Source organism: Dermacentor albipictus, unplaced genomic scaffold (genome assembly GCF_038994185.2).
Source record: "Dermacentor albipictus isolate Rhodes 1998 colony unplaced genomic scaffold, USDA_Dalb.pri_finalv2 scaffold_109, whole genome shotgun sequence".
Taxonomy (NCBI): Eukaryota; Metazoa; Arthropoda; class Arachnida; order Ixodida; family Ixodidae; genus Dermacentor; species Dermacentor albipictus.
Genome location: NW_027225663.1, coordinates 98,449 through 110,931, shown reverse-complemented (window position 1 = coordinate 110,931; position 12,483 = coordinate 98,449). Strand labels below are relative to the sequence as shown.

At 42.4% G+C, this 12,483-nt stretch overlaps 1 protein-coding gene across 1 annotated transcript; it reads left to right on the top strand.

Annotated features, from left to right (window-relative positions):
- Positions 1 to 5,481: 5,481 nt before the first annotated feature.
- LOC139053393 (uncharacterized) lies at positions 5,482 to 11,609 on the top strand. Its single transcript, XM_070530406.1, has 2 exons — positions 5,482 to 6,233; positions 11,419 to 11,609. Exons 1-2 carry the CDS (start codon positions 5,960 to 5,962, stop codon positions 11,607 to 11,609), a joined length of 465 nt encoding a protein of 154 aa, XP_070386507.1. The 5' UTR covers positions 5,482 to 5,959.
- Positions 11,610 to 12,483: the final 874 nt, after the last annotated feature.

The window sequence follows — 12,483 nt, the reverse complement described above, 5'->3', positions numbered from 1 at the left end:
GCGTTATTGATTTTGACTTCAGGTCTATGATTGTGCCGTGTTGGTTCAGGAAGTCCATGCCAAGAATGATGTCTCGTGAACACTGTTGGAGGATAACGAAGGTGGCAGGGTAAGTCCGGTCATGAACGGTAATTCTTGCCGTGCAGATTCCAGTCGGCGTAATGAGGTGTCCTCCAGCGGTTCGAATTTGAGGGCCTTCCCACCCAGTTTTAACTTTCTTCAACTGGGCGGCGATGTGTCTACTCATTACGGAGTAATCGGCCCCTGTGTCGACTAAGGCGGTAAGTGCGTCCTGCTAGTAACAGCGCAAAATGTAGACAAGAGACGAGACAAGACGACACCACAAGCGCCGACTTTCAACAACGTTTATTCCGAAAGAAACACGGCTTCTTATAACTTCCGGTCGGTGATAGTCGATGGTACAAAAGCTATGAACAAAAGTCTTATCACCAGCACCATTGCCCACCACTGCACCATTGCCCACACGTGTCGCAGTCACGTGATCGCACATCATGTGAAACATGCACTTTTTTCTTTTTTGCACTCAAGATAGTGGTTGCACGTGCAAAAACTCAAGTTCTTTTTTTGTCAGTAACAAGGACGGCGTGCGAACGCATTGGTCACGAAGTCTGGTGATCTCGGCTGCCACAATTATTGTTACCATGCAACACCAACTCGCCCAATCCGCTGCCCTTCTACAATTATCTCCCGGACCAGCTGGTCATTGTGTTTTTTCAGCACATTACAGCGTCTGAATTCTGCGGCGCAATCTTTTGAGGGGCAATCCCTGATATGTATGCCTAGATTCCTGCTTGCCTGCTCGACGCTAAGTTTGTGTTCCTTCAGTCTTTCATTTGTGCATCTAGAAGTTTGCCCTATATACTTTTTTCCACATTTCAGAGGTATTAAATACACCACGGCTTCTGTGCACTCCACAAAGCGATGCTAGTGATTAATCGTGCACCCTTCCTGGTTTATCGGCTCTTCACCATTGACACGTCGGCAGAGGCTTTTTAGTTTTTTGGGGGCAGTAAGCACTACATTAACCACAGCTTTGCGCCCAATCTTTTTCAAGCGGTGAGATAAGTTGTGCACGTATGGCAGGGCCTCGGTCCGTCGCTTTGCTTTCATTTTTGGCTTCTCGCCACCTGGCTCGCCATGGGCACCAGAATCACCAGAATCATTTTGTGGAGTGCACAGAAGCCGTGGTGTATAGTGACACGTACTACTATTTGAAAACGTGTTTGGGCTTGATAAGAAAAAATACATTTTTTAGATAAAGATTTCATTCAATTGGAAGACGAGAAACATTTGGCTTTGTAGTATACTGTTTGCAAGCAGACGACAAATGACGGAGGTAAACTTACGGGGAGGTCACCGCTTCCTGATTGGCTGCTCTGTCCGCCCCGCTGTCACAAATTTTGCATACTGCAACTTTGTGACGTTGCAGCAACTGAACAGAACGCGTATCGAACAAAATAGGCAAAGACTGCTGCAACGCGGTGCTCCCCAGACGACCCCACACAGTATCGACTCCTGCAACGCACGGAAGTGACGTCACTAAATGTCAACGTCACATGCACGCGTATTTCCGTTTTTTCGAGGGCGCGCGGTTTGATTATTTGTTCGCACGTGACATTCAGTACGCATCCCGTCAGCCGCGCTTGCGGGTCGTGCTTTTCTGCTGCCGCTGGTGCTGGACCTAAGGCCTGGTTCTGCTGCAATCACGCAAGCCTCTGACATCATCCTTTTATATGCGCGAAAGCTGCTTTGCAGGGTTATTTTATATTTGCTAGCGTTATTTATATCTATTCTAATAAGTATTTTGATGGTATTTTGATTGTGTTAGTCGCGTAATTGCCGATCTTGCTGTCCTTGTTCGCGACCGCTTGCTTTGTTCAACCCTAGCGCGGATTTCCCGGATTCAACGTATATATAGTGCTGACTAGAAGGTAGCCTCCTTTCGTTTGTGAAAAAGCTCAGATTTGATTGTGTTAGTCGCGTATTTGCCGATCTTGCTGTCCTTGTTCGCGACCGCTTGCTTTGTTCAACCCTAGCGCGGATTTCCCGGATTCAACGTATATTCCATTCCATTCCATTCCTTTATTTCAGCATTCAACATTACATGTACAAATGCTAGGACAGGAGCAAAAAAGCCGCTATATTAAGCGGCTTGACAAAGGCCCCTGCCCCTACAATATTTGGCAGCAGACAGTTTGGGAACACTTTTTACGCAACAATACACGGGTACATAAAATATATCTTCAAGAACATGTCTAAGGGAATGATAACATGCGTTTTTGAAAACACACTATAACCAACATTTTTTTTTTTTTTAACCAGCAATACATGCCTTCTCTTAACAGAAAAATACAGATTTATGTAACGTGGTGAAACAATACATTTTTCCAATTACATAACAATATATAAAAGCACTTTCACATACAAGACAAATACAAAAACAATTCTATACTTAAGTTACAACCAACAAAAGGAAATGAAAATACAACATACTCTAATCACATGCAGTCGTACGGCTAATGAAATATTCCTTCAAAATTCTACGTGAAACAGTCCTAAGATCTATGTTTTCTTTTTCAAGACTGTTCAGTAATACCGATATGCGGTACGGTAGTCTGTCCTTACCATGATTAGTTCGTGAAAAAGGTACGGCCCAAGTTTCTCGCTCCCGAATGTCGTAGTTGAGTTGATGAGGTTTGCTTAGATTGCAAAGACCAGTAAATCCCGAGTGGCCTCGTTTTACGCTTTCTTTATATTTCATAGCAAGATTAAATTGATAGTTGCAATGAAATGGAAGAACATGAAACTTAGAAAAGAATGTACTTGTATGACTGCCGTAAGAAATACAAGCAACGTGGCGCAATGCTTTTTTTTGTAAAACAGATAATGTCTGAATATTTTTTTGTGACGTTGTCCCCCATACAAGAATACAATAATTTGCATGAGAAATAAATATGGTGTTATACAGCAATAGCCGTAGTTTTAACGGAAGAACATCTCGAAGCCTACAAAGCGCACCGCACGCTTTTGCCATACTTGTTGCCACGCGTTCTACGTGTTTGTCCCAACTTAAATGCTGATCAAAAATCACTCCCAGTGTTTTCACATCCGCGGTGACGTCAATTCGTTCTGATCGATAGAATATGTTTAGATTACGATTTACATTTTTTTGGGCGGGTGCAAAAAGAACAGCTTTGGTTTTTTTAGAGTTTATTTGTAAAGAATTTGCCTTGCTCCACCAATATAGTTTATCAAGGACGGTGTTTGCTAGTTGTGACAAGTCATCAGCATTGCATGATTGGAAGAAAAGACTGGTGTCATCTGCGTATATTATATAGTGTGGTAAGTTACTGATGTTTGGTAAATCATTTATATATATGTTAAACAATATAGGTCCTAATATGCTCCCTTGGGGAACACCAGCTTCTAAATTCAAGGGGTCTGAGTATTCTTCTGAGAGGTAAACGCATTGTTTCCTATGGGTTAAGTATGACTTTAGAATGTCCAGGGGTAATCCACGGAATCCGTAATGTTCGAGTTTTTTTAGTAGAGTAATATGATTGAGCCTGTCAAAGGCTTTGGAAAAATCGATAAATACGCCTAATGTTAATTTTTTTCCTTCATAGCCGTTCAAGATTAAATCCTTCTGTGTTAATAGAGCTAGTTCAGTCGATCGGCCCTTACGAAACCCAAATTGATGCGGAGATAATAACTGATATTTTTCACAAAACGACATAACCCTTTTACATATAACCTTCTCTAAGCCTTTTGATATGACAGGGAGCACTGACACCGGCCGATAATTTGACATGTCATTTCTGTCCCCTGATTTGAACAGAGCAGTAACCTTTGCCTGTTGCATTTTTCTAGGGAAAACACCAGTAGCCAAGCAAACATTGAATACGTGGGTGAAAGGGGGCACTAACAAGTCTATTGCAAATTTAATTGGTTTAATCTGGAGACCATCGATGTCACGTGCCTTACTGTTCTTTAAGGATATAAAAACCGAGTAAACCTCGTCCGGTGTCGTAGGCTCAAAAAACGCTGTATTTACACTAGGCGCACCCAAGTAATTGAGAGCATCTGTATTGTAAGCGCTAATAACTAAATTTGTAAAGTGTTCATTGAGACGATTTGCTAATTCTTTACCCTTTAGCTGCTTCCCATTCTCTGTAATCTCGAGCTCTTCATAACGACTTCTGTCGCGATTTAGGAGCTTATTAAGCGCACGCCAAACTAGGTCGCCTTTCGTATCAGCATTACTAAATAGCTTTTCCAGATACTCTTTTTTTGTATCTCGAAGAAACTTAGTTACGTAGTTTCTGTATTTCTTAAATGCAAAAAGATCATCAGGGCTTCTAGACTGCACAAAGTGAGAGTACAGTTGGTTTTTTTTACGAATTAGCTTTAAACACTCATTTGTTAACCAAGGTTGCCGTATCTTCCTAGATTTTTTTACCATTTTTAATTTAAAACAACTAGTGTATGCATTTTTAATGATATGCATGAGCGTATCATAGGCCGTATCAGCATCGTTACACTCGAATACTGGTGCCCAGTTTGCACTTCGAAGTTGGTTTCGAAAGTCAGTCATTGTTCGTGGATTTATTTCCTGCATGATGAAAGATTTACATTGGTTTCGGCTCGCTTTAAGTGAGCTATTTCGCTTAGAAAACATGTATATCGGCAAGTGATCACCTAGATCGGCGGCAATGATACCAGCATTGATATCTAGCATTGGGCTGTTCGTAATAAATAAGTCGATAAGTGATTCAGACAGGCACGTGACTCGAGTGGGTGTTTTTATCACGTTCGTACAACCAAAAGAATCAAGGAGTAAGATCAGATTGCGGGAAACTGTATTTGATTGCAGTAAGTTTATGTTAAAGTCACCGCCTATGTTTATGCACAGTCTATTCTGGTAAGCATAACACAGTAATTGTTCTAAAAAGACAAGAAATCTTTCACTATTACCATCAGGTGGTCGATACAAAACAGCGAAGATATAGGATCCACATTGTACCGTAAGCGCTTCGTAGTCTGGTGTGGTTTTTGAGAGATCTGCAATCAAGTCGCATGAAAGCCTTTCTGATACCATCTGCATCACACCTCCGCCTCGGCGGTTTGGTCTATTCAGAAAGAAACTTTGGTATCCGGGCAAGGAAATGACATCATCTTCCGAGTTGTACCATGTCTCACTTATCATTATTATGTCAAACCTGAACGTGAATTCGTTAAGAAATGCTTCTATCTGATCGTGTTTATTACGGGCAGACTGAACATTAAAATGCAAAAAGGCAAGAGAGTCGGCGTAACCAGGACGAACAAGGTTTCGTGGCGCGATCATAGCAAAATAAGGTGCAAAAAGTGTTCGTTGCCAATAGTGCCGACTAGAAGTTGCCAATAGTGCCAATAAAATCGTTGCCAATAGTGCCGACTAGTTCGGCCAATAGTGCCGACTAGAAGGTAGCCTCCTTTCGTTTGTGAAAAAGCTCAGATTTATTTTCTCGCAGTCTTTTTTTTCTTCTAGGTGTCATTTTAGATTGCACTGCTTGCAACATGACACGTGTTTTGGTTGCCGGTGACTCGATGGTGAAATACGCGGACCAGTATTTCCCATCGCGTCGTAGTTTGTCAGTCAGTGTTGCCGCGCATAGAGGAGTAAGGATTGAGCATTTGCTGTCAATGATTGCTGACAAGCTAGCTGGTTTTGATGTTGTCATTGTGCACGTTGGCACTAACAACACTGTTGACAGTGTCAGCGTGTGCATGGACAAGTATCGCCAGCTCGCTCAGGGGATCATTGAGAGAAATCCCATGGTGCATGTAGCTTTTTCTGCCATTCTTCCTCGGGGGCAGAATCAGTACAGCTCATGGGAAGCTGTCTTCATGGTTGCATGACCTGAATGGTAACTACGAAAAGATTAACAGTGCCCTGATGCAGTACTGCCACGAGTGTGGCTACACATTCCTGGGTGGTCTCGTGGACAACTGGCCCAGTTGCCTGAGCAGAGATGGTGTCCACCCGAGCCCCTTTGGTAACAAGGTGCTGGCAGACTTCCTGTACCAGGGGGCCTGCACCCTGTCCATCCATCTGGAGAGAAGCCGCATCCAGCAGTCCTACAAGGAGACCCAGGCACCTTCTTCATGGACCAGTTGGACTCGGCAGGACAGCATCCCTGCCATCTCCGAGGCTGACTTTCCCCCGCTTGGTTTGCATACTTTCATTTCTTCGCATGCAGCAAGTGGACCTTCCACAGCACCAGCTCCTGTCTGGAAAGCCAGCACTGCTCCCTTGCAGAGGCACGGCACCAACCAGCCTACCAGAACCCTTCAAGGTGCTGGATTTTCACTTGTTGGCGGTGTCCGTGTCCGTTGCAAGGGAAGCAAGGCTTGGTTCACCTGGGACAGCCTGCCTTCCCCCACTTTCCATGGCACAAGTGTACCAAGTAGGGGAAAAGCCGAGGGGAGGTCTGCTGAGCCAATGATCCCTGGTCGAGGTGCAAGCACCACTTGTGTCTGGAAAACTAGGAGAGCCACACAAAAGCATGAGAGTGCTCCTGTTGTGTGCTCACCTGTGGGGGAAGGAGAGGCCAGTGCTCAAGAAGCAGCTGTGCCAGAGGCTGTCCCCCACTGTGGCGACGGGGAGTGGAAAGTGGTAGTATCGAGGAGGAGGCGGAAGGCTGCAGCACTGCACAAGCAAGAATGGAGCTGTGACCTGGCTGCAGACAGGAAAGGCAAAGTTCTTGCTGTGACAGCTGCCAAGTTCTTGAAGTTCGCTTCACCTTTGAAAGCAGTTGTAAGCCAGAAACAGACATGCATTGACAGTATAAAGTCTGAGTCTGCTCCTTCTGCTGTCTCTGGTAGCAAGCTTGAAGGACAAGCCAGTGCCCCTCATGACGCCATTTGTGATAGTTTTGGCAAGGTGCAGCATGTGGCTAGCAGGCAGAATAAAGACTGCTTGGTAGTTGCTATGGCTGAGTGCAGACCTGTCATAAATGGTGTTCCAAATGAGGTCATTGTCTGCAAATGCTGTAGGTCAGAAACAATGCAAGATGGAGGGCAGATGACGAGCAATCCTGGCACAGAGGCTGGTGACCTTGACAAAGCTGCGTGAATTGCTCCCACGCGAGGTAGGTGTTGTGAGGCTGCTTTGACATCCAGCTGCAGGCCTGCCAGCTCTGATGCCCAGGCTGTTTGTGAAGGAGCTGGTGCTAACACAACCAGAGTTCCTAACACTGTCACTTTATTGCATGGTGGAGGCAGCAAAGTTTATTTAAATGCAACATTTGATAATTTTATTTCTTTTAGGCAAATCTTTGATGAATGGTGCAGGGAGGGCAAGCACATAGTCACAATAAGTAGGTCTCATAGAAGTCCATTTGCAACAGAATCTAAAGAGTTTGAGTATATTAGGATTTCATATAGCTGTGTTCATGGTCGTGCTATAAAACCAAGAGGCACAGGAAAGCGACCCAAGCAAGCATACAATGGTACTGGTTGTGAAATGGCAGTTTCAGTAAGCCTGTGCAAATCACCTACTCTTCACTACAAAATAACCAAGCTGCAAGCTAAGCATAATCACGCCACGAAGTATTATGACTTGTATCCTCAAAGCAGGCTTCTAAACGATGCAGAGAAGGTAGAATTCTTTGATTTTGCCAAATGTAATATTGGCCCAAAGTATTTTAAAAATTTGGTCGAACAGAAAACGGGCAAGAAATTAACTACAAAAGATGTTAACAATTACAAGCAAAGGTTTTCTATTCCTATTTGCAATGAGCAGGCTCACGGAGAAATGGTCTTGGAAAAAATAGACACCTTGTTAGCAAATAATCCAAACTGGGTCATTCACTATGAAAAGAATCAAAGTAATAACCTGCAATTTGTGCTACTTCAGACAACGCACATGCGTGAGATTTTGGAAAAGTACCCAGAGATTTTATTTATTGATGGAACATATAAAGTAAACATTGAAGGCTATATCTTGTACTCTATATTGGTTGAAGATGGTGGAGGCCGCGGGAGACCTGTGTGTTATGCCTTTTTGCGGAATGAAACGACTGAAATTGTGCAGGCTATGTTTGCCAAGTTTGCAGAGTTTAACCTGTTCATTGTATCTGCTTGCAGAGTAGTCATGATAGATAAAGACATGAACGAGCTACGCATTTTGACTAAGATTCTTCCTAATTCTGAAATTTTGTTGTGTACATGGCATGTGCTGCAATGCTTTCAGCAAAAAGTCAATGAGAAAGCTAGACTGCAGCGTGATCAGTTACTCCCTCTGTTAAAAAAAATTGTTTATTCCTTCACTGTGCAGGACTACTTAGACAGGCTTGCTGAGCTCGAAGCTATGGCGCCTAAAGATTTTATTTCTTATTACATGCAGAACTGGCACTCCTGTAAAGAAATGTGGGTACATGCATATCGGCAGAAACTTCCTACATTTGGTAATAACACGAATAATCGCATTGAGTGTCACAATCAAAAGATTAAAAGTTATCTCACTTCAAGCATGCATTTGGTTCAAGCCATAGAAGCATTAGTAAGTTATATTGAGAAGGATTTCTTATCTCTAAAATTTTCCAAGTTTAAGGAAATGAAGCTGAACTTAAATGTAAATGATGTCAGTGAGCAATTTCAACTAGACTTGGCCCGTAATTGCACTTCTGAGGCCACAAGTAAAGTACTTGAGCAGTATAAACAGTTTAAAGAAGTAGGTTATTTGGTTACTTCCACTGCTAATTCTTATGTAGTGGCTTCAGCAAGTTCTGAGCACAGTGTTTCATTATGCCTGACGCGTTGCATGTGTGCTTTTTATAATCAGTACAGTTTGCCTTGTGCACACATTATAGCAGCTCGCCATTTTGCCCAGCAAGACCTTTTTGACAAAGCATGCATACCGGACAGGTGGTGTAAGGATCATTTCCTGAGTGACAGCTGCATGGTCTCAAGTGCCACACCAGTGGTGACAAGCAGCATTCAGCTGCTGCCATCTGTGAAGCTCGACACTGCTCAAGAAAAGTATTCTTACACCTACAAGAGGCTTTGTGAAATGTCCAAGACTGTGGCTAATGTATTATCTAATTGTGGTGAGAAGGAGCTAATGGAAAAACTTGCATCATGCGAGGCATTCTTCAGAAACTTAACCACCTTTCCTAGTAATCAAATTACAGTTAGCTTACAAGGTACACCAGCTCCATTACCCCAATCGACTGCTACAAGCAGTTGCAGGCATTCGAATAGTACAAAACTTGTTGTACCTTTGGTAAAAGCAAGAAGAGGACGGCCAAAGAAAGTCAAAGCTGTTAAGCGTAAGTTTTTGCCATCGCAAAAGCAAATGGTAAGCCTTGCAATGGTGACAGCAGACATGTTAAATGTCTGCAAACGCTACTCTCTTTCAGATGCCGATTTAAATGCCTTAGTACAGGGCACCTCAATATCAGACAGCGTGATTAACGTAGCACAATACTTGATTCATCAAAAGTTTTCTCACTGGGATGGCTTTCAAGATGTGCTACTTGGCCATCGTTTACTATTTACTAAAGTAGAAAGCCTTTTTATTCAAATCTTGCATGTCCGAAATCCCGATCACTGGCTTACGGTAACCAATGTTGAGGCTGATAAAAACACAGTCTTTGTATATGACTCAATTGACCAAGGTACTCCTTCTGATGCCGTCAGGCAAATCTGTCACATGCTAAAATTGCAGTCACCAACGCTGACCATTTGCACTAAAGGGGCACAAAACCAGTGCAACACGCTTGACTGTGGCTTGTTTGCAATTGCAAATATGTATTATTTAGCATCAGATAGGAGACCAGAAAATTTAAACCTTAATCAGAGTATGCTGCGCAGACATTTGCTGAAATGCATACAAAAAGGCAACATGGAAGATTTTCCACTCACAAGCTCCCCCACTACTCGTGTGCGGCCAAAAGATTGTATTTATGAGTTGCATTGTGTATGCAGGCAACGGCTGTATGGCAGAAAAGTACTGGACATTTCTTGTGCATACTGTTCAAAAACCTTTCACAGGGAATGCCTTCGCCTTTTACCAGATGATATGGATAAAAAAATAATTGTGTGCTCTAACTCATGTTTGGCCAAGGAAAAAATCCACACTTGTAGTACGTAGCATTTTTCTCTTTGTACGGCTTTAGCCAAACCTGACTATAACAAACCAGCATAAAGTGAATTATCCTGTATATTGTACACACAAAACTTCCTGACTGATACTCATGCAAAACACTCACTTGTAACAGAAGCCTTTTTTTCGAACTTTTTTTTTTAAATAGTGCCTAAATGTTAGAATACTTGGAAACATACCAACAGTGTACTTCAAGCAAGCTCCTATCGAGTCTCTATTTTGAGTGACTGGCAAACTGTTTAAGGCTAAAGATTGCTGTCTACTATGCATGGTTTTGTTTACAAAAGTGCAGGTAACTCTGACTTAATTTTTCCACTGAGGACAACAAATTCATATAGGACAAACACAATACAAAAGTCTGTTTCCTTTCGTTATAGGCGCATTTGGATTTAAAGAATTACCTGATATAATGAACCTATTTTTAGTGCATAGGCCAGTTTGTTATTATTGGGTTTCAGTGTATCTACAAGCTACCAGTAAACACTGACACAAACCGGTGATGTGAAACTTTTGTTGTTCCAGAGCCCCGTTAGCAATATGCCTGTATACTTCGATGCTGTTAAGAGGTTTATTTGTTCATTATCAATGCATTAACTTAGATCCATTAGCAGCTGTGCAACTGCTTTATGGTTACCTGCGGCATCGGGACTGCTTAGGCCCAACCACAAGGAACAAGTTTACAACATATTTTTGGCCGGCTATTTGATTTGATGTGGGCACAATTCAGCATCTAGAGCATCAACCCCAGCATCTCATCGTTCTTGACGATGGCAGCTGGCGTCAACAATCCGTCAGGAATGTGTTTCTTGTGGTTGAAGCTTTAATGTGGGCAGGTTCACTTTGTATTATTCAATTTGAAAACCTGATCAATCTGCTTCTAAGTAGTAGCAAGTATTTTGGATATTCAACTGTGTTACAAAATTTGCTTGCCGTCGGTCTGGTACTGCTTTAGCAACCGAAATCTGTACTGACATTGCCCCATTACCTTCCCGTTGCCGCAAGTCTCTCGGCGGAGCCTGACCGCTACAGAGCGCGTTCCCGGGTGGCGGATAGAGAAAACTCTTGTCAGGAAGCTGCGCTAAGCAGCTTCATGCAAGACAGGCACTTGTGCCCGCGGACCAACAGGCTAAGAAAATCCTCAACAGCAGCACTCAGGTTGTCACAGTGACATGTTCATCTGAGAGTGCAAGTTGCAGATTCTTTTTATTCCTTTGTACTTCACCTGCGTTTTTTTCCCTCTTGTACAGGTCCACTGATGTACCAGCTGCATGCATTCACACTACCATCAAGTCATCAGGAGCGTCTGTACCTCTATCTAAATATTACACTATTGCCTAAGGTGGAAAATCAGACTTGTATATTTTGCTGTAATGGTTCTGCCAATAAAAGATTGATTATACATATTTATTTTCTTGCAAAGCTGGCATTGTGTATGTAACAGGCCAGTGCAGCATATAAGCTATAACTTTTTTCTTGCAGATGCATAACACTCACCTGCTATGAAACCAACTTGCACTGCATAGTTAATATGAAACACAGAAGATGATTGTGCACCATCTTGAGTGCCTTCGCATTTATTTAGTAGTATTTTGGATCAGCTATGCAGCAAAACTTGGCTTCCATGTTGAAGGACAAACTAGCCTACACACAAGTTTCTTTTTGCACTAACTACGTTAAGTATGTGCCAATTAATTCCTAGGCAAGTCTTTTGAAATACTGCTCCTTGATCAAGTGCTTGTCACTGTCAAAATTGAGGCAAGGTATAGCTTTGGCTACAATTTTTATTGGTTATGAACACAAATGAACAGAGACAGCGTTTAAAAAATTCATGCTAAAGGGCAACACTCTATGACAACCCAACACTCAAGTCCAGATTACACTGTTTTGCAATAAACTCGAAAAGCACAACACACATTTACTGTTCGATTGTCTTTCACTGTTGCATGGGTGATCAAGTATTGGGCCCCTGTACCTAATCTGAGCATACCCTAAATAGTAACACAATTCAGTCATCCAAATTACATTTTTGCGTGCACTGTGCGTACATTTTTTTTTCTAGGACATTTTCTGAGTATCCCATAGACATTTCGCTGCAAGACATGTGCATATTACATGGATGTTCAGTGAACGTCTAGAAAAGGGCATTTTGAATGTTACCTGAAAACAGCCTCAATATTAATTCAAAGTTATTCTTAGTTTGTTTGACTGAAAGAATACAGCACATTTTTATGGTGTACAACAGTGTAGCCCATCTAAATGTTACTTTAATGTAGCAGAGAAATCTGCGCTGATTAAAAGAGCTATGTAAAGGT

Excerpts from the sequence above, each read along its gene's own strand:
- LOC139053393 (XM_070530406.1), top strand. The coding sequence starts at position 5,960 with ATGCAGTACTGCCACGAGTGTGGCTACACATTCCTGGGTGGTCTCGTG. Across the intron at positions 6,234-11,418 it reads GGCTGACTTTCCCCCGCTTG|GTCCACTGATGTACCAGCTG; the intron begins GTTTGCATACTT and ends CCTCTTGTACAG.